The 23,262-nt window shown below is 43.2% G+C and overlaps 1 protein-coding gene across 2 annotated transcripts in view; it reads right to left on the bottom strand.

Moving 5' to 3' along the window:
• The window catches only part of LOC120535080 (surfeit locus protein 4), a 78,690-nt gene that overhangs the window by 3,488 nt on the left and 51,940 nt on the right, over positions 1 to 23,262 (bottom strand). For both annotated transcript variants that reach the window (XM_039762629.1, XM_039762630.1), the window contains exons 3-5: positions 17,359 to 17,435; positions 11,194 to 11,237; positions 8,940 to 9,126 (exon numbers count right to left, since the gene is read on the bottom strand). In XM_039762629.1, the coding sequence (XP_039618563.1) occupies positions 8,940 to 9,126; positions 11,194 to 11,237; positions 17,359 to 17,435 (308 nt within the window). The remainder of the gene's footprint in view (positions 1 to 8,939; positions 9,127 to 11,193; positions 11,238 to 17,358; positions 17,436 to 23,262) is intronic.

Here is a 23,262-nt window from a genome sequence, read left to right as displayed (position 1 = left end):
TTGGTATTTGCTGAAATTCTGCTATTTTACCTCTTGCTTTTGCCGTTGCCTTTTCACAGAAGGCTGAGCTTAAGGGCTATTTATATTGATTTGGATATTCAAAGAGGCATAATTCTGGGAGGAGTTGGGGCGGGACAGCAGGCGCGTGCACATTCGTTACTTTTTACACTGACCGGGATTTATGAAGCAGAAGAATGTGGAAGTCGGCTAACGCACAGATTTACGCATCTGGATTTTTTTGTGCATAAGCACATTTCCGCTTTTGTCCGTATGCCATGTTATAGTGTGAGTTCTACACACAGCAGAGGTCCCTGCTGGGTTTAACAGCAACTGTGCCTGTGGCCTTCCATTTCCTCATTACATTCCTTACAGTTGAAACTGACAGTTTAGACCTCAGATAGATTTTAGTAGCCTTCCTCTAAACCAGGAGACTCAACAATCTTTGTTTTCAGATCTTTGGAGAGTTGCTTTGAGGATCCCATGCTGTCTGTCACTCTTCAGAGGAGAGTCAAAGGGAAGGAAGCAGAACTTGCAATTGACCACCTTAAATACCTTTGACCACTCATGATTGGACACTCCTGTCTGTGAAGTTCAAGGCCTAACGAGCTCATCCAGCCAAGTAATCAGCATTGAGCAGTGACAGGCATTCAAATCAGCACAATGACAAGGGGACCCACATTTGTGCACAGCCAGTTTTTCACATTTGATTTAATTTCACACACTTAATACGGCTTCACTAAAAATCTTTGTTCAGAAAACACCACAGTGCTCAGATGTTCCTAGGAAATGACAGACATACCACTGTTATCTTTTTTTGTTGAAAGTCAACTATTATGCAGGCTGAGAGGGGTTCCCAAATTTTTTCATATGACTGTACATACATACATATATACAGTAGGTATAGAAAAGAATCCCCCCTTCGATATATTCCCATTTTTTTGCTTTACAGCCTTAAATGAAAACACACAAACCAATTATTTTTTCCCAGCTTTACATACTCAATGCAACTTCTAACATCCAAGTGAAAAACATCACAGCTACAGTTCAGAAGAATTAAAAAAAAAAAAATCAAAAACAAGACCTACTGAGATTAATAAAGGATCATCCCAATGTCAGTGTCAATTTGATGACTCCCTTTTGCTGTAATGATAGCCTTGAGTCAGTTGATTCTTCGCTATCAGCTTTGCACATCTAAATTGAGTAATATTCCAACCCCCCCTCCCCTTTACAGTTTAACTGTTGAAGTTTGGTCAAATTGGACGGTGAGCGTTGGTGGTCTGCTATCTTCAGATCTTTCCACAGATTTTCTGTGTGATTTAGGTCTGGGCTCTGACTGACCACACCAGGACGTTCACTTTGTTCTCCTTCAGCCACCGTGTGCTCAATTTTGCTGTGTGCTTTGGGTTGTTGTCGTGTTGAAAGGTGAACATTCTGCCCATCTTCAACTTTCTGGCAGAGGGTAGCAGGTTTGCCTCCAGAATTTGATGGTATTTTGCCCCGCCCACTTTTCCTTATAGCCTAACGAGAGCCACAGGCCCCCCCATAACAGGATGCTGCCCCCTCAATGCTTTACTGTAGTTATGGTGTGTTGTGGATGGTGAGCTGCATTGGGGTACCGTTTGGTATGGAGACCAATAGTTTGATTTTTGTCTCATCTGACCAGAAGACCTTTTTCCACTTGGCATCAGACTTTTCAAGGTGCATTCTGACAAAGCTCAAACGAGCCTTAATGTGGCCTTTCTTGAGAAGTGCGACCCTCCCGAACAAGCCACAATTGTGGAGCGCTTGTCAAATTGTTGTCACATGCACACCGTTAATGACCACTCTTTGCCATCAAATCCTGTAACTCCTTCAAAGTGGCCATTGGCCTCTCAGTAGCCTCTCCTCCTCCCAGTTTCCTCCTTTCTCTTCCATCCAGTTTGGATATAGGGAGGACCCTAGTAGTACCAAACACTTGCCACTTCTTTATTATGGACTTTACTGAGCTCCTTGGGATTGATAAAGCCTTTGAGATTTGTTTGTCTCCATCTCCTACCTTGTGTCGGTCCACAACTCTATCCCCGAGATCTTTTGAAAGTGGCCTGCCACCCATAGTCAGGTGTTTGCTGTCAGTGGCACTACCAAGGGAGGGAATGAATGGACCAGGAACAGCTTCACTAATCACACTCAATTACAACTGAGCACAGGTGGGAGGAAGCCAGTAACCACAATGGAAATGGTGGGCACTGACACCTGATTGAGTTGGGGGTTCCTTTATTAATCTTGTAGGTCTTGTTTTTTATTTTTTATAATTCTTCTGAACTGTAGCTTTTGACATCTTTCCTTTGGATGTCGAGCAAGTAAAACTGGGAAGAAATGTTAGTTTGTGTGTGTTTTCATTTAAGGCTGTAAAGCAAACAAAATGGGAATATTTTAAAGGGGGGCGGGGATTCTTTTCTACACCCACTGTACATACATACAGTACAACATTAAAGCAGCCCCAATGAAATCTAGAACAGGGTTTCTTATCCGCGAAACAGAAACGCTTGTTGGGGTCTTGTGGTCCAATCAAGTAACAAACATACATGTGCATCAGATAAAGCTACTATGGTCGACGTCACATTAAACATCTTCTAATCGGGAGCAGAGGTCAGCCATGACAACTGCAGTCTGAGGATTGTGTCAATTTATATGACTGAAAACACCAAGGAGACAGCGGACGGCTTACATAAACACAACTTTTGTTAAATTTTGTAGCCTCCAGACATCCACCTTGAAGGGTAAGTGTCTGTCTGTGTAGCTGTCTGGCTGCCATGTCTCCGTCATTCCAAAATGTGACATTTCTAGTAATAAAATGGATTGCATTTGTCATTCCAACAGATGGCGCATCCCCAGCATTAACACCGCTTTTATGATTCACACACCAAATAGCCTACTATATAAACAGAGACATACGGTCACCGGCCGCTTTATTAGGTACACCTGTTCAACTGCTTCCCTTTAACAAAGATATTGTATGAGCCATGTAGAAAAGAAAAGCCATTTTTATACGTGGTCCCCCTATTTTCAGGGGCTCAAAAGTATTTGAACAAACTACCGTAATCCTAAATATGATTATTTTCAGTATTTGGTTGAAAATCCTTTCCAGTCAGTGACTTGCCTGAAGTCTGAACCCACGGCTATCCCCAAGTGCGGCGTTTCCCCTTAGTGATGCTTTGCCAGGCCTTTACTACAGCTGGATGACAAATTGGACTGGACTGCCAATACTGATGCTCTATGTAAGAAAGCTCAGAGCAGACTTTACTTTCTGAGAAGGTTGGCATCCTTTAACATCTGCAGTAAGATGCTGCAGATGTTCTACCAGATGGTTGTGGCGAGTGCCCTCTTCTACGCGGTGGTGTGCTGGGGTGGCAGCATAAAGATGAAAGACGCCTCACGCCTGGACAAACTTGTTAAGAAGGCAGGCTCTATTGTAGAAGTAAAGTTGGACAGTTTAACATCTGTGGCAGAGCGACGGGCACTAAGCAAACTCCTGTCAATCATGAAGAATCCACTGCATCCACTTAACAGGATCATCTCCAGGCAGAGGAGTAGCTTCAGTGACAGACTGAGGAGATCGTTCCTCCCCCACACTATGCGACTCTTCAATTCCACCCGGGGGAGTAAATGCGAACATTAATTTTATTTTTAATTTTTTTCATTTTTATTACTATTTAATTTAATATTGTTTCTTTGTATCAGTATACTGCTGCTGGATTATGTGAATTTCCCCTTGGGATTAATAAAGTATCTATCTATCTATCTACTTGCTGCCTTCAGTTTTGTCCTCAGCAAGTGACCTGCATGTCCAAGTTAGGCTGAGGTCAGTCGATCAACTTGGCCATTGCAGAATATTCCACTTCTTTGCCTTGTAAAGTACTTGGTTTGCTCTCCCAGTACATTTGGGCTCACTGTCCATCTGTACCGTGAAGTGTGCACGATTTGTCCGACTCTGAGCAAACAGCATAGCGACCTGGACACTTCTGAATTCATCCTGCTACTTCTACCAGCAGTCCTGTCATCAAACAACACCAGTGACTGACAATCATTGGCAGCCATGCATTATCAAGCCAAACACAGCCTCTGCCATGTCTCACAGATAATGTGGTATTCATCAGATCATGACCGGCTTCTCCTCCATTCCACACTCTTCTCTTTCCATCATTCTGTTCTACATGTTGATCTTAGTTTCATTTGTCCAAAGAAAAATGTTTCAAAACTGGACTGGATTTTTCAAAATGTTTTCTGCCAAAGTCTAATCTGCCCTTCCTATGCTGGAGGCTTACCAGTGTTCTGCACCTTGTAATGAGCCCTCTGTCTCTACTTTCATGAAGTCTTCTCTTGATTGTAGACTTTGGCAATGACAGGCCGGAGAGTGGTCCTTGTTTGGCTAAATGTCATGAAGGGGTTCTCAGAATACTGCAGTCATCCCGCACAGTTGTCTTCAGTGGTTTTCCAGACCTTCTGGTGTTGCCGAGTTCACCAGTGTGTTCCTTCTCTTTAAGAATCTACCAAACGATTGAGATGTGATGTGAATTTCCCCTTGGGATCAATAAAGTATCAATCTATCTAGATGACCACTCCTGGTGTTTCTGCTGTCTCTCTAAAGGGTTTGTTTTGTTTTCTCTGCCTGTTTTTTACTTGCATGGGCATCTCTTTGGACCTCATATATTAAGAGGTCACAGTGGCAGCTTCCAAAAGCAAATTCCACACTTGGAATCAACTGCAGACCTTCTACCTGCTTAAGAGTTTGTGAAATAAGGAGGGACCTGCGCACACCTGGCTATGAAACAGCAGGACAGGCAAATGCCCCAAAATATTTGAGCCCCTGGAAATGGGGGCTCTGCAGAAAAATGGCTGTCATTCCTAAAAGGCTCACGTTTTTATTTTCCTGTTAACCAACTTATATCAGGGGTGTCCAACTCCAGTCCTGGTGGATGGCAGTGGCTGCAGGTTTTCATTCTAACCATCTTCTTAATTAGTGAGCCGCTTTTGCTGCTGATTCACTTGTTTTGCCTTAATTTTAATTGACGCGACTCAGACCCCCAAGTTGTTTCTTTTTCTTTAATGAGCAGCCAAACAATAATGAGACACAAAACTAGCCACCACATGACCAGCTCACCTGAAAATAAATAAATAAAAGGTCAAGGTCTCGGCCATGTTGGTCTGCTCAGGTCACCAAAACATCAACGGTGGTCTTAGAAATAGCAGACAGACAATCAACAGTCTGCTGTGGCAGAATGAGAGCAGCAACAAGTCCTGATATTCAATTCATATTTGGCTTTAACCAACAGCAAGAATTGGCTTCTCATTAAGAAACTTGTTGAAGTGAAATTGGCTGGAGTTTGATGTCACAGTTTAGCTGGTCATCTGTCGGCTCGTTTCACGTCTCATTTCTGTTTGCTGCCATTTAATGAAGAAACAAATTAATTCAGAGGACTGAATCCTTAAAAAGAAGGCTATTAAAATGAAGGGAAAAGAAGTTAATTAGCAATGAAAACTGGTCACCGATTAGGAAAAAGGGTTAGAATGGAAACCTGCAGCCACTGCGTCCCTCCAGGAACAGAGTTGGACACCCCAGGTTTAAATTAAAGCTGAAAGTTTACACTTCAATCACATCTTGATTGTTCCATTTCAGATCCACTGTGGTGGCATACAGAGCCAAAATTATGAAAAATTGTGTCACTGTCTAAATATTTATGGACTGGACTGTAAAAACGTTCTATAAATTTACCAATCTCCAAACTTAAAACATTATTCTTGAACACTAAAGGTTTTTAATTGTTGTAACTTGAGCTTATCAGCTTCCATAATTACAATTTCTGGGTTCAGAAATTTGGCGGCACGGTGGTGCTGTGGTAGCGCGGCTGCCTCACAGTCAGGAGACCCGGGTTCGCTTCTCGGGTCCTCCCTGTGTGGAGTATGCATGTTCTCTCCCCGTATCTACGTGGGTTTTCTCCGGTTGCTCCGGTTTCGTCCCACAGTCCAAAGACATGCAGGTTAGGTGCACTGGCGATCCTAAGGGTGTGTTGTGTAGGTGTGTGCCCTGTGGTGGGCTGGCACCCTGCCCGGGGTTTGTTTCCTGTCTTGTGCCTTGTGTTGGCTGGGATTGGCTCCAGCAGACCCCCGTGACCCAGTAGTTAGGATAGTTAGTACTAATCATGCAAATATTCAAAAGGTTGTATGGGTTTCACATGTAACAACTGAATTTGAACCCTGCTCCAATGTGCACCTGGCATGTGTGTGAGTCTCATATCCTTCTGAGCTTATTCACAATGATAAATGTACAGTAGAACATCTGGTCATGAACGTTTCCGAACACGTACAAATAGGGTTACGAACAAAAAGTTTGCCAAAATTTTTCATCTGTTGACGACCACACGCTCTGGTTGCGAAGAAGAAAACTGGCGGCCAGTTTCCCTGCACTCATCAAAAAAGTGTTTACAGCGAGCGGCTCGTATGGGTCTAGCGCAAACTCTTACAATGTTAGGTTTCTCTCTTCAAGGTTTTCTCAGTGTTATTCAATGTTTTTACATTTAGTTTACTATTACATTGTGTATTCTATGGTATAATTAACTACTTTTGTGCTTAAAAAAAATATTTACATACAGTTCGTATGGTCTGGAACGGATTAATTGTATTTACATACAATCTTATGGGGAAATTACGTTCGGGTTGCGACCAGAGTTTTGGAACGAATTACGGTCATGACCAGAGGTACCACTGTACTTCTTATTTTATATAACCCCTTAAGAGAAAATGTTATATTTATGGCATAACCATTCTTCAATAGTATTAAGTTTCCTGTTTTTTGTACCCATCTGGATCATAAAAAAAAAATTTTAAACCACGCATGAGAAACTCGCACATCTCCTAAAATTAGAATAAAAATAATACAGCGGAATCTCGGTTTGCGAGCATAATTCGTTCCGGAAACACGCTCGCAGTCCAAAGCACTCGTATATCAAAGTGAATTTCGCCATAAGAAACAGTGGAAACTCAGATGACTTGTTCCGCAACCTAAAACTATTCACATAAAAATGATTAATACAAAATATAAAGTAAAAATACATCAAACAAATTAACCTGCACTTTATCTTTGAAAAGAATCATGGCTGGGGTGAGTGAGTTTCTAAATTCTTGTGGGATTCCACCCAACGGGACGACACGCGGAAGAAAGGCCCAAAGCAATTGCAGTTTCCCAGCGCTATAAAAAGTGAATCCAGAAAGATTGCGGACATGCTATAAGTGCCTGCCGTCAGTGGGTGATACAATGAACAAGGAACATTATAAATGCGCAGGGCACAGTGCTACTTGGCCACGACCCTGCCTGACTGCTGTGTCTGTGTATAGGAGAGTGGCAGATCCCGCTACAATAAATAACTGCACTGTTGCTGTTTCAAGCTGAATAAAGCTGGTGTTGCAAGACGGGGACTCGCACGTCACAGCACACACACAGTTACAACAGTGGCATAGCGGGGTGGGCTTGCGCCCCGGGTGGCACATTTTTGGGGGCGACATTATTGGCCACAAGGCTCAGTACAATTCGTGTGTAAGCAGCAGGGTTCGGAAAAAATATCACTCATGTATGAAAAAAGTCAAATTCTCTGATTTTTAACCACAAATGCTTGAAAAATAATATTCAGACTGTCCTTCTGCATCAGACACAGCAGTTGAAATGTATGAGGCAATGACAAAAATAAACAAATGTTACACCGATAATTTCTAGGTAGATAAACAAGTAATTTACAATTTATAATTTTGTTTCGTTATTAATCCAAATGCGTTCTTGCTCTGCGCAGAAAACATCCCCACTTATTACTTTGGTTCTGGTTTTCGTAGCGTAATTATATTAAACTAATAGTTAGAACACGGCTTATCAGTGCGTCTATACTATATTCTTGTCTAGGTGATGCTTATAAATGTATATAAAAAATTATTGCTGTTTATATATGAATAAATCTTAATTTTTCTCTATACGTCATTTTAATTTTCTATTTAAATAGTTTAACATATTCAGTTATGTTGGAGGGCGGCAAATTGAAGCCCCGCCCCGCGCGGCACAAACTCGAGCTACGCCACTGAGTCACAATGCTGTAGTAAACAGTATACGCTCGTACAGATGTTGACTACATGAGTGAGGCACGCTGACTCAGACAGAGAATAGGAGACGATTGCCCACAATCCCACAGCGAGAGAGAGAAAGAGAACCACCATCAGCTCAGTTGTGATTACATGACGCTCAGCAGACAAAGCGTATACATACTACTCGTATCGCAAGACGTCGCTCGTTTATCAAGTCAAAATTTATTAAAAATTTTAGCTTGTCTTGCAAAACACTCGTAAACCAAGTTACCTGCAAACCGAGGTTCCACTGTACATTTAAAATGTCACATACATCCTAATCAAACAGGACTATCAATCAAATTGTGGTCATTTAGGGTATCAACGTTTGTCCTGTCCCGGTGTAACCAATCATGTTAAATGTTTTCGGATTATGTAATTAATTCATTTTTTTTTTTTTTGAGTTGTGACCTAATCAATGGATTGTATAAATAGAGCGCAGAGGACACTTTTTTCTTTGTAGCCTGTAGCTAACATGTAATGTATGCACTTGTTACCTCTTGCAAGATTTAGACAAAGAATAACCATTGATGCTTTCTGTGTTTTACTGGTTAAACCGGGGCAATTCCTTTGGGACTAGGGGTTGACTGTATTCATAATTAAGGTGTCCAAGTTTCGACATCAACATGTCCATCACACTGACATGGATTTGTTTTTTTTTTACCAATTTAGAATGTCCGGTGATCCCAAAACATGTCAGCCATGAGGATTGAAAAGCAGATACCCTCCCCAATTGCAGTATGGAAGACATTCTGATGACAAACACAAAAAAAAAAAAAAATACACAGCATACTCACAAAGAAGAAGCTGAGATCGAAGTGCAGAAGCGTCATGAACATCAGGACTAAGAGGACTCGTCCGCCCAGCTGCATGTACTGCTTTGGCGAGCTTTCTCCCATGGTTGGTACTCCAGCAAACATGCTCTTGCCCTCAGAGCGAGACTCTGCCAAGAGGAGCAGGAGGCCACCACCCAGTGCCAAGTTTCTACAAAGAGAAGGAGTAGAAAACATGGATATGGTAAGGCTGTACTTAGTTAGCAATCCTGTGGAGTGCCTTAAAGATGGACATACAACATCTAAACACAAATGATTTCAAATGTCTACCTTTATTATACAAAAATGACAATCAAATTATTTTGACCCTGACTTAAGAAAACCAGTTCTACCACTGAACACAATCTCCACAGACACTAAAGCTTCCCTGTGCCACCCGTTTTGCCTGACTTGTGTGATCCACCTTCTGTAGCCGACATGGCATCTCCATCGATGGCACAGCATCTGCCACAGAGGTGAACCTTCAGAGCGGCCAGCTGGTGGCAGTGAAAACGTCACTGAGCGTCCTCCAAGTTTCACAGCACGTCTGGTGTTCTTTTCTTTGAAAGCTTCATTTTATCGTCTGTCGACATCGAGCTGACATGACTTGTCAAAGAGCTCCAGTTTGGTCTCGTCTGTCCAAAGGATGTCCTCCCAGAAGTCATTGAGGCTTGTCAATATGAATTTGAGCAAATTCCAATCTGGCTTTTTAATGTGGTGTCCTCCTGGGTCTTCTTCCATCAAGCCCACTGTCACTCAAAAGCGGCGGATGGTGCGATCAGACACTGAAGGACCTTGTGGAGTCCAGCTGATCTGTCTTTGGACGTTGTCTACCATATCTTCGGTTTTTGTCGATCATTCATACTACCCTCCTAGGGTCAATTTTCCAGGGAGGTTCTTAATGATATTTGCAACTGCGGTCACAGGAACATCAATCTGCTTGGAGATGGTGGTCTTCCAGCTTTTACCTTTCACATGCTTGTCTATCATTTTCTATCTGATCTCCTCTCCTTTGCTTTCTCTGGTCCATGTTCAGCGTGGGACACATGATGACACCAAACAGCACAGTGACTACTTTTCTCCATTTAAATCGACTGCGTGACCGATTGCATGATTGAAGACATGTGTGATATGAATTCAAGGAAACCGCTACTTTGGAAAAAAAAAAAAATTAAAACATTTAAAAAAAAAAATCACTTGCATCCAGTTATTTTGGATCTTTTCTAGGGGTAACAACAGTTATGCCCATGCCAGTTTAAATCTCTTTGTAGAAGAAGCAATTCTTGATCTCTTGCCACACTTAACATCTCAAAGGAATGCAGGTATATGGCTTTTCATTTTATCACTTTTCAATAAGCTGTACGGTGACCAACAAAGTGGTCGATATAAGATCATCTCCACAGAAATCTGGAGGGTGGGGTTGGTTCTTGACATCTCTGTTGAATTACCTCTCTAAAGTCTTTCACTTATGACCATGCCCAGGTTTGTTTCTAACAGGTGGTGCCGCCTCCTTGAACTCTGCGACAATGTATAGCTGTTCCGGAAACTGTGAAGCACTTTACTAAGAGACAGTATGCCTTCTCCCTTAATTAAGATGGGCCATCCAGTACCTTCTTGCCGAGGTCCAGGCATATTTCTTTGGTCTCTTGCATGGCGGAATGGGGGCTCCGAGGCTAGGGATCTGCACTGGCAATCGGAAGGTTACTGTATCAGTGCCAGCTCCTAACCTCTCTCACTCTGGCCTGACATCATGACTGGAAGCGTGGTGGTGACTCTCAATCCGCCTCTCCGGTGTCACCAGTCCCGCTCAAGTGTGTCCATTTAGCGAAGCTTAGTGCAGACTGCTTAGGGCCATTAAGTCTTGTTGGGGTTCATGTGTGGCTTGAAAGCTGGAAAGTTCAAATCTACCTTGTGTCCTACGAGGAATTCACATGGGGGCTAAGAATTGTGACCCCCCTCAATTTGCAATAAATTTCTTAAGACGAAAAGTCTAAAATATACCAGATGAGGGGGCCTTTACACTGATGGATGTTTTACTTTGCAAGGTTCCAAGAATAGTGTTAATATTGGACAGGACTTTAGGAAAATTTTCCCTTTCTATTTGGGGGGTTTGGCTAATCATTTCATCTTTAACTTTATATAATAACACATTTACCTTCCACAGATCTGTGGTGATCTTTTAAAAAAAATATAAAAAAAAACATGCAGTAAAACAGTTTACAAAAAACATGATCCATACCTCATAAGAAATTTAACATCCCATAAAATGCTGTATGCAACAGTCTGCAAGTGTAAAAGAAAGAGGCGTTAGACACATCGGCCGACTAAACATTTTACAGCTTATCATTATTAACTTTTGGAGATTGGAGGTTAATATGAGCCCAGGCAAAAGGTGTCCAATTTTCTTTTTGCATAATTATTTAAATTAAAAAATACAGAAGACTAACAACACGCACTGCTTATACCATTTTCCCCTTATTTTATGAAGTATTGCCAGAAACTGAATTCAATTATTAAAATGTATTTTGTATATAAACCTAAGGGTGTCTTCTTCCTGCAGTGGGCTGGCACCCTGCCTGGGATTTGTTTCTGCATTGCACCCTGTATTGGCCGGAATTGGCTCCAGCAGACCCCGTGGACCCTGTGTTAGGATATAGCAGGTTGGATAATGGATGGATGGGTTTCTTCTTCAGTTTAAGGGTTAATTCTGCAGGCAGAGTTGATGCGATTAGGGTTAATATTAGAGGCTGGTAACAGAATATCATTTATGGTAACACCAGCATATATTTCAGAGATGGTGATGTAAGCAAACAAAAGGACAATCAATGAATTGTTAAATATTGTCACACACGTGCGCACTGGAGGCAGTCTATGAGCTTAATGAAGGGTAAAACGCTGGGTCAGGGGTTGACAAAGTGCATTAATGTCTTCTCTCCCTCCTCTGCAGAACCCCAGAAGATCAGATCAGGTCAGGGAGCCTGCACTTGTACAGCACATTGCTGTTCCCACCATACGATGAAACACCTCAGGATACTGGTTGGCAACCTCCCAGGCAGACACACGGTCCAGTCCCACCCTCTGGAAATGACCCTCTATCTGCCACAGCCAGGTGCTATGTGGGTGCCCCCCTTGGCCTGATCCAGCCACTCAGGTTCTCAACAATGAGGGTCCTGTGAACCAGATCGTCCTCAGGGAAACGCACCACATGGTAATAATGCAGGTCATGTGCATCATTCGGGACTCCGTGAGCAACACAAAGTCAAACAAGCGGTACCCAAGGATTCTCCATAGAGGTACAGGAGTCCAGTCTTCATCTTGGGTCACTAGATAGCGTCCATGTCTCACAAACAGGGAGCACTAGGACTCTATAGACTTGGACCTTCACCCCTTTGCAGAGATATCAGGAGCGCCACACACCCCTTTCCAGCGACCTCATGACCCCCCATGATCTCCCAATCTGTCTACTGACTTCATAGGAAGAGTTACCAGAGGCATGAATGTTGCTGCCGAGGTAAGTAAACCTCTCGATGAGGTCGACACTCTTTCCACAGGACTGCTCTCGATGATAAACACCAAGTGAAGTTGCGAATAAAATGTCTCCCTCACCGAGACATCACATCAAGGAACCCAGAAAGTGCCATAATCAGAGTCTCATGAAACGTTTCTTGAAAAGAGTGACATTGGACACCATTGGAAGAAGCCAATCTGCTACAACAGCAGCTACACCCCGAGAAAGGACTGCCATCAATGCGACCACACCAAAACAGAAATGTGCCCGGTTCCAGGTCTGCACACCTGAGAGAGTGCCGCTGCTGAAATGCGGAGTTTACGAAGCTCCTCCAACAGCAGAGGAAGATGACCATCATGCTGGAGAGACAAGACGTTCCATGCACTTACTTGTATGGGCCACATCATGGACCTGAATGCTGCCATGCAGCGGGTGACGCCTCAGCACCACACCAGTTCTTATCCCCGACAGCCCTGACCCCATTGACTCTTTCATGTATGGGGCTCCCGGGGGCTCAGAGCTACTCCCGCGGAGAGCAGGAGAGTCCTTTGTGTCGTCTCAGAGCTGTGTGAAGTTATTTTTTTTATATATATAAAAACGGTGGCTGGAGTGCAAATCCTGTCACCACCTCCCATGCTTTCCCACCAAGTTGGAGGACCGCTTGTAGGACCACGACCCTCCTGCTGACCTCAGTTATGCCAGTGCCCTGCTGGACTCTCCTCTTAATAATAATAATAATAATTATTATTTGCATTTATATAGCACTTTTTTCACTACTCAAAGTGCTCAGCAATTGCAGTTTAAGGGCCTTGCTCAAGGGCCCAACAGAGCAAAGTCCCTATTGGCATTTATGGGATTCGAACTGGCAACCTTCCAATTGCCAGTGCAGATCCCTAACCTCAGAGCCACCACCTATAAACTTGCCTTGTCACTTGCCTTCCCCATTCAGTTCCATTCTGGACTCAGTCCTCTGAGACTACTCTGCAGACCTATAGACTTAATGACAATATACAGGATGGATCCCCACACCTTTTTCTTGTTTTCTTTTACAAACTATAGAAGGACCTCAATTACCTGAGATAATGTGGACCAATGCCACTTCCAATAGCTAAAAACTCAGATTAAACGGATGGCTGCTGTACTCGCGACGTTTCACAGAGAACTTGGGGACTGACACAGCTGACGTCACCCAAGTAGCGCATCGCTCAGACTGAGCAGAGATGGGTTCTGCGTGGTGGAGAGTTGAAGGTGTCAATTTAGCTCATGCCACAAAGTGCTCGCTTCTGTGCCAGAGAACGCCGGTTTCACCACAGTGTAAATCTTCAAACTGAGTTGTTTAATGGTGCGAGTCCACAGCAAAATCAATTGGCGATGAGGGTGGATTGGTACTGCGGATGGGTGGAGTGTAGTGGCGATGTGATGCAGAGAAGGTGGGAGCTGAAATACAAAGAGAGCTCAGCTGATATCACCAGGGGGCAGAGGGGCTCCGCACAGCGGACAGATGGAGCACTCCACTTAGCTCATGCTGCAAAGTGTTCGTCTCCTAGGCACAGAACGTAGACTCGCAGTTCACCACAGAGCTTTGAAATGTTACAAACACAAAAATCCTTAAGTAAACAACACAGTAGAGCACGTGAACATGGTCAACGCCGAGGGGCGAGCGAGTCACACCAACATACCCAGTCACCACCATCTATCCTTGACCACTCGCTCGGCACAGGCGACATTAAAAGTACAGTATTTTTATAGTATGTACACTTGACAGGTTCACCTCGGATAATGCAGACCCGCTGTAAATTGGGGCAGAGGGGTTCTACTATATATGTTACGGCCAAATCCGGAAGTGGCTGGCCAAATCGAGAAATGGCCCATGTCGCCGTAAATTGACCGGCCAATGTCCGATCTTTTCCTCGATTTCAAGATTTGGCCAGCCAGTTTGCAAAATGGTACGGGGCGATCAGCCAAAGTCAGAAGAAAAAAGGCATGAGCAGCGATTTGATGCGCACTTAGTACTGCAAGTACATCAAGTGTAGCCTTGGCGGCTCTTGTTCAGAAAGCATACGCCACTTGGTTGTTTCACAATAATTAAGATTTGGTATATAAGTACAGTGCATCACTTTTTCCACATTTTGTTATGTCACAGTCTTATTCCAAAATGGATTAAATTCATTTTTTTCCTCAGAATTCTACACACAACACCCCATAATGACAACGTGAAAAAGTTTACTTGAGGTTTTTGCAAATTTATTAAAAATAAAAAAACTGAGAAATCACATGTCCATAAGTATTCACAGCCTTTGCTCAATACTTTGTCAATGCACCTTTGGCAGCAATTCCAGCCTCAGGTCTTTTTGAATATGATGCCACAAGCTTGGCACACCTATCCTTGGCCAGTTTCGCCCATTCCTCTTTGCAGCACCTCTCAAGCTCCATCAGGTTGGATGGGAAGCGTCGGTGCACAGCCATTTTAAGATCTCTCCAGAGATGTTCAATCAGATTCAAGTCTGGGCTCTGGCTGGGCCACTCAAGGACATTCACAGAGTTGTCCTGAAACCACTCCTTTGATATCTTGGCTGTGTGCTTAGGGTCGTTGTCTTGCTGAAAGATGAACCGTCGCCCCAGTCTGAGGTCAAAAGCGCTCTGGAACAGGTTTTCATCCAGGATGTCTCTGTACATTGCCGGATCAGGATGTTTCCCTTTATCCTGACTAGTCTCCCAGTTCCTGCCACTGAAGAACATCCCCACAGCATGATGCTGCCACCACCATGCTTCACTGTAGGGATGGTATTGGCCTGGTGATGAGCGGTGCCTGGTTTCCTTCAAACGTGATGCCTGGCATTCACACCAAAGAGTTCAATCTTTGTCTCATCAGACCAGAGAATTTTGTTTCTCATGGTCTGAGAGTCCTTCAGGTGCCTTTTGGCAAACTCCAGGCGGGCTGCCATGTGCCTTTTACTAAGAAGTGGCTTCCGTCTGGCCACTCTACCATACAGGCCTGATTGGTGGATTGCTGCAGAGATGGTTGTCCTTCTGGAAGGTTCTCCTCTCTCCACAGAGGACCTCTGGAGTTCTGACAGAGTGACCATCGGGTTCTTGGTCACCTCCCTGACTAAGGCCCCTCTCCCCTGATCGCTCAATTTATATGGCCGGCCAGCTCTAAGAAGAGTCCTGGTGGGTTCGAACTTCTTCCACTTACGGATGATGGAGGCCATTGTGCTCACTGGGACCTTCAAAGCAGCAGAAAGTTTTCTGTAACCTTCCCCAGATTTGTGCCTCGAGGCAATCCTGTCTCGGAGGTCTACAGACAATTCCTTTGACTTCATGCTTGGTTTGTGCTCTGACATGAACTGTCAACTGTGGGACCTTCTATAGACAGGTGTGTGCCTTTCAAATCATGTCCAGTCAACTGAATTGACCACAGGTGGACTCCAATGAAGCTGCAGAAACATCTCAAGGATGATCAGGGGAAACAGGATGCACCGGAGCTCAATTTGGAGATTAATGGCAAAGGCTGCGAATACTTATGTACATGTGCTTTCTCAATTTTTTTATTTTTAATAAATTTGCATAAATCTCAAGTAAACTTTTTTCACGTTGTCATTATGGGGTGTTGTGTGTAGAATTCTGAGGAAAAAAATGAATTTAATCCATTTTGGAATAAGGCTGTAACATAACAAAATGTGGAAAAAGTGATGCGCTGCACTCCCAGGTATTTACAGGTCTATTTTGAGGGGACAGCAAATTTACACTGTTACACAAGCTGTACACTGACTAGGCTAGGGATTTGCACTGGCAATCGGAAGGTTGCCGGTTCGAATCCCGTAAATGCCAAAAGGGAATCTGCTCTGTTGGGCGCTTGAGCAAGGCCCTTAATCTGCAATTGCCGAGCGCTTTGAGTAAAGAATTTATACTTTACATTGTATCAAAGTGTCATATCTTCAGTGTTGTCCTATGAAAAGATATCAAAATATTTACAGAATTGTGAGGGGTGTATTCACTATTGCGAGATACTGTGTATGTATATATTAAATACAGTGGGTCGAAAAAGTATTCAGACCTGTTCACTTTCAACACATTTTTATTGTGTTGTAGACTTAATTTTAGAAAGATAAATTTGCGGATGCTACAGTGGCACAGCTGTGGCACTGCTGCTTTACAATAAGGTCACCAGGGTCCATACCGGGGGTCCTCCGTGAGTGGCGTTTGCATGTTCTCCCTTGCACGTGCAGGCTAAGTGGATTGGTGATACTAACAATTACCCTGTGTCTTTGTCTGTGTCTGCGTCCGCACTTACCCCGAGACCCCAAACTTTTGAACAGTAGTGTGCACATGCATACTTTTTTTTTTCTTGAGCTTCTGTAAAGGTTTAAATTTCCCTTTGAACGGGAAAGGCACAATGGATGGATGGATTCCTAAAAACTCTGATCAGGATATTCCGCCGTCTACCCGCTGGGTTACATTCACATTTACGGCTGGCAGAAGCGAGGGGGAAGGGCCAACACGGCTTATTTTAATATCCGTGCACCTGATGGGTATTTCTGGCACTCACTTTGGTTTAATGTTGTATGTGGTGATCTCTTCCAGAAGTGAAATGTCACTGACAGCCTCGCTTTCTAATGGAGCCCCAAAAATTTGGTGACCTCAGCCATAACGTACTGACAGCAGTGCTGTAACCTCAGTGCACCAAATCCACAATCTAACTCACCAAGAAGGTACGGCAACATGTCCAGAATGTTGCACTTTATAACAGATTGCTGGAAAAACGTCAAACCTAAGAAATCTAAAGTGCCGTTCAAAGCTGAACCAGTTACAGTGCATACACAGCAGCCAGGGAATATAAATGCTTGGCCATTTGAAATTCACCTACAATTAAAATAAATAAATAAATAAACTTACCTGTAAAGCTATAATGCCAAATAATCCAAAACAAGCATACTGTACAAAATTTCTACTGAGAATAAGGACACAGCCACCTGCCAGACAAAAGAAATGCAAGATCAGAAACAAACAAGTGAAGGTTTTTGACATCTTCAGATTATTTCACTGCTTCTGGAAGCTGAAAAACACTAAAAGCTCTGAAAAATGTACACTGCACTCCATGTTTGGGACAAAGACACATTTTTCTTTGATTTCCCCCTCTGCTGCACAGTTTAAAATGACAAACCAAACAATTCAGACTTGTGATTAAAGTGCACCCTGCAGACTTCCATTTAAGGGGGTTTTGTAGACATTTTGGTCACACTACACTTTTTCTACATATTTGGGAATGTTGGTGTCCCAGGTGTGTTTGATCACTCAGGTGGGTTTCATGACTTCATAAGATACCTCAGATTGCTTCTACCCTTTGTAGTCTGTAGTTGACATTGTTCAACATGAGGACCAGTGCTGTGCCAATGAAAGTCAAAGAAGCCATTATGAGGCTGAAAGGCAAGAATAAAATCACTGGAGACATCAGTAAGACCTTAGGGTGACCGAAATCAACTTTCTGGAAAATCATTAAGAAAGAAACACACTGGTGGGCTCAGAAATCACAAAGGGACTAGTAGGCCAAGGAAGACCTCCACTGCTGAGTACAGAAGGGTCCTCACTATGGTCAAGAAAAGGCCCAAAATACCTTGGTGGGGCTTTGGAGAGGGCAATATATATTTTATATATATATATTTTATATATATATATATATATATATATATATATATATATATATATATATATATATATATATATATATATATACACACACACACACATATATATATACATACACACATACATATATATAATCTCTACTATCAGCAGAAGACTTCATGCACAGAAACAAAGAAACCACACTGCAAGATGGAGACCACAAAAACAGAAAGGCCAGATCACAGTTTGTGACAAAGGACTTCAAAGAGCCTGCAGAGTCCTAGGAAAAGATCTTGTGGACAAGACGAGACAAAGATGAACCTCATCAGAGTGATGGTAAGAACAAAGTGTGGAGATGAGAAGGAACTGCAAAGCACACCACCTTATCTGTTAAACATGGTAGTGGGGGGTTATGGCTTGGGCATGTATAGCTGCCACAGGTCTCTTCATTGATAGCAGTGGCACAATGAATTCTGAGGTGTGTAGAAACATTTGATCTGCTCAAGTTCCAGTAGATGCCTCCAAACTCACTGGACGGCACTTCATCCTACGACAAGATAATGAGCCAAACATACTGCTGAGGCCACATAGGAGTTTATCAACGCTAAAAAATGAAAAATTCTTGAATGGCCAAGCCAGTCACAAGATTTCAATCCAATTGAGCAGGCCTTCCATATGCTGAAGAGACAACATAAAGGGGGCAAGCCCCCTGAAACAAGCAGGAGTTGAAGATGGCTGCTTTACAGGCTCGTGTCTGTGAAAGGCAGACTTCAAGAACTCATAGCATGTGAGGGATACGTGACAAAGTCCTAAATATGAAACTTCGACAGACCTGCCACTGCTGTGCGTCAAACATTATGGTGCCCTGAAAGTAGGAGGGGTGGCCATGTAGAAAAAGCAGGGTTATAGAAATGTCTGGAATTTCCCTTAAATGAAAGTCTGCAATGTTGGACTTGAAGGGTGGGTGGTTGAATGGGGTTGGGGGATCAAGGAAAAACGCGTCTGTCTCAAACATCATGGAGGGTACTCATGCTTTTATACATAAAGAAATACATATTTTAAACAGTTGAACAATCTGTAATTTAACTGACAGCCTGGCTGGTTATTTGACTCGAGGGAATGAGCCAGCAGGATGGGCTGCTTTTTTTGGACAAGCCAAGTTTGCATGCTAAATGCAAATTTACTCCATCGTATTGAAATGTTTGCTAAATATGGTCATTAATTTCTGAACTCTACAGGTGTATTTGCCTTCCAACATGCAAACGTAGCTTGACAAAAAAAAACACACACATTGGAGGTCGCTGGGACAAATCATTAAAGTGTATAATCCACCATACTGTACCATGCGTGTTTTATGTTCAAACTGCTGGCTTAATTAAGCCTTACATTACTCCTTTTTTCTTTAGGCTACTGGATATAGAAAAGCTCACAGACATTGCACCTCAACTAAACTTAATACAGGTGCATCTCAATAAATTAGAAAGTCATCGAAAAGTTAATTTCAGTAACTCAATTCAAAAAGTGAAACTCATATTATATAGATTCGTTACACACAGAGTGGCATATTTCAAGTGTTTATTTCTTTTCCTTTTGCTGATTATCAAGTTCAAGTCAAGTGGGACAGCATGCACTGGTACAGCGTGTTACTGCACCCACTACACAATGAAACAACTTGGGATCCTGGCTGGCAAACCCCCAGGCAGATATGCAGTCCAGTCCCACCCTCCGGAAATAACCCTCTATCTGCCGCAGCCAGGTGTTACGAGGATGACCTCCAGGCCTGGTCCAGCCACTCAGGTCCCCAACAAAGAGGATCTTACAAGTTGGATCACACACAGGGAAACGTGCCACATGGCCGTAGTGCTGTAACTGAGGCTCCTTCACAATGCAGGTAATGTGCCTCATTTGGGACTCCATGAGCAACCGCTCATTCGACGCGAAGTCAAACCAACGATACCCAAGGATTTTCCAGAGAGAGTCAGTACCAAAGGAGTCCAGTCTGTCTCAGGTCACTGGATAGAGTCCATGTCTCGCAACCATATAGCAAGACAGGAAACATCAGGACCCTAAAGACTTGGACCTTCATCCTTTTGCATAGATATCAGGAGTGCCACACACCCCTTTCCAGTGACCTCATGACCCCTACCCCATGCTCTCCCAATCCATCTACTAACTTCATAGGAAGAGTCACATGAATGTCACTGCCAAGGTAAGTAAACCTCTCGACAAGGTCGACACTCTCTCTGTAGACAAGACACACTGCTGATGGCCGTGCCCAAGAGGTCATTAAAGGCCTGGCTCTTTGGTTTTTATCAGGACCTTCACAAGCCCAGACACTCAGAATTCCTCGCTCAGTCTCTCGAGCTCCCCGATCAGAACCTCCATTATCTACGTGAAGATCACAGCATCGTCAGCAAAGTCAAGATCCGTGAATTTTTCTTCACCAACATATGGCCTACAGGTCTTCAAAACTCAAAATTCAGTATCTCAGAAAATTACAATATTAAATAAGAAGCCCATCATGTCTCTCATCATTTATTCATATATATATATATATATATATATATATATATATATATATATATATATATATATATGTAATTTGCTTGAACATTGAATTTGATTTTGCGACTTCTCTGATCGCACTATGTATCATAGTTCGCTTGCAGTACTGATTTATTTGTGCGAATCTGTGCCGAGGGGAGGGGGTGGGGCCTACTAACTCACACGGTAGCCTCGGAACGTATCTTACCTCTGCTTAGCTAGTGAATGAACGAGTTTTTTTTTTCTATAATTTTCTTGAACATTCTGGTTGATTTTGAGACTTCCCTCATTGTGCTTAGAATCATAGTTCGCTTGCAGGAGCAATATAATGGCGTTAACTGGAGACAGAGGCTGCGGGCCGAGGGGAGGGGGAAGCATGACGATTGAGTGGGGGGCCGGGCAGGGCCCTTCTAGCTGGCAAGTTTCACTACTACGCGGGCAGAGCCACGGGGGGCGGCTAGTAAGTAATAATTTAATCAGCAATTACAATCACCTTTGCAAAAGCTTTTGAGCTAAGTGGAGTGCTTAGACCAACCATGGGTATGGATAATGGCAGGATTTGGACTAACACATTTTACAGCAGGCACTAAACCAGGGGTGTCAAACTCTGGCCCTGGAGGGCCGCAGTGGCTGCAGGTTTTCATTCTAACCATCCTCTTAATTAGTGACCAATTTTTTGCTGCTAATTAACTTCTTTAGCCTTCGCTTTAATTGACTTGACTCAGGCCCCTTAGTGTTTTTTCCTTAATTAGCAGCCAAACAATAATGAGACTGTAAGTGCCACATGGGCTGGATGGGCATGCCAGCCAGAAGCGGGGATGGTTCCTTACCCGGATAAAACCCTCCTAGAAAGCAGACAGGCATCCCGGACGGCAAGGAGAAGGGGATCAGACCCGGAGAGAGAGCCAGAAAGGATGGACGGACAGCCCACTGGATAGAGAAGATATTGCTGTGTTTTTTTAATTCTCCCAGCATGCTAGATGGCAATGGCCCTGGATATCAGTGCACAGTGGGAAGGCAGCAGGGCATGCTGGGAAATGTAGTCCGACAGAGCAGCCCTGAAAAGGTCAGAAGACATAAATTGTTTGCAACTAGTGCAGAATGCAGCTGTTAGAATCCTAAATAGGAAAAGAAAATCCGAGCACATCTCTCCAGTTTTGATGTCACTATACTGGTTACCTGTGTCATTCATAATTGAGTTTAAAATACTGCTTATGGTTTACAAAGCCCTAAATAATCTCGCCCCATCTTATATACCGGAATGTCTGACACCTTATATTCCAAATCATAACCTGTAGATCCTCACATGAGTGTCTGCTTAGACTTCCAAGAGCAAAACTTAAAAGTGGCGAGGTGGGCGGCCTTCTGCTTTAGGCACCTTAAATCTGGAATAGCCTGCCAACAGGAATTCACCAGGCTGGTGGAGCACTTTAAAAAAACTGCTAAAAACACATTACTTTAATATGGCTTTCTGATAACTTCATCTAATCCTGATGCTCTGTATATTCAATTCATTATAATTACTATTCATGGTGGCTCTAAAATCCATACTAACCCCTACTCTCTCTTCCGTTTCTTTTCCTGGTTTTCTGTGATAGCGATCTGCGCCATCACCACCTAATCAAAGCACCGTGATGTCCTACATTGAAGGATTAAAAGCCAGAAGTCTACATGACCATCAATATTAAATCCTTCAAAGATAACCCTAAATACAAAGAGGACCGTTTCATTTATGTTAGGTAGAATGCCCAGAGGGGACTGGGCGGTCCTGTGGCCTTAGAACCCCTGCAGATTTTATTTTTTCTCTCCAGCCGTCTGGAGTTTTTTTTTTGTTTATTCTGTCCTCCCTGGCCATCGGACCATACTCTTATTCTATGTTAATTAGTGTTGTCTTATTCTAATTCTTACTTTTGTCTTTTATTTCTTTCTCTTTTCTTCGTCATGTAAAGCACTTTGAGCTACATTATTTGTATGAAAATGTGCTATATAAATAAATGTTGTTGTTGTCACTGGGTACCGCAAGAGAGTGCTGCAGGGACACAAGCTCCCTGCTTTAATAGACTTTCATATGACCCGGACGTGATTACTTCGGGCAGTGGCCCGGGCACCAGAAGTACTCCCAGGTCCTAAATAAAAGGGACCAGACTCCCTTACCCAGGTGAGTCGGAGCTGGGAGGTAGAGAGGCAACACTTGACTGGTGGAGGGCAGTGCGGTGGTAAGAACTGGAAGGAGAAGTACTTTAGAGAGAAACCTGTGCTTTTGTGCTCTTCTGTGGTACTGTGGAAGGAACAGAATTAAATCAACCATCCTTTATTTGCACCCGGGACTCTTGGTGTGTTCGTGTTTGGGGGTTCGGACTGTTGACTCCCTGGTTTCCTTCACAAGACACATGATCCACCACATGACCAGCTCACCTGTACCCATCACACAATATCTGAAAATAAAGAAAGGTGAAGGCCTCAGTAAGGTTGATCTGTGGGGGGGGTGTGTTTGACTGAAAATCAGCAGTTTTGGAAGCGTCTGCTGTGGCAGAATGAGAGCAGCAACAAGCCATGGAATTAAATAACGAGTTTAACAGCAAGAATCGGCTTTCTCATTAAGAAACTGGTTTGTGCAAACCTTTCGCCAAG

Source organism: Polypterus senegalus, chromosome 9 (assembly GCF_016835505.1).
Source record: "Polypterus senegalus isolate Bchr_013 chromosome 9, ASM1683550v1, whole genome shotgun sequence".
NCBI classification, from domain to species: Eukaryota; Metazoa; Chordata; class Cladistia; order Polypteriformes; family Polypteridae; genus Polypterus; species Polypterus senegalus.
Note: the sequence above shows the minus strand (reverse complement) of the source record. Positions and strands in the feature narration are given on the sequence as shown.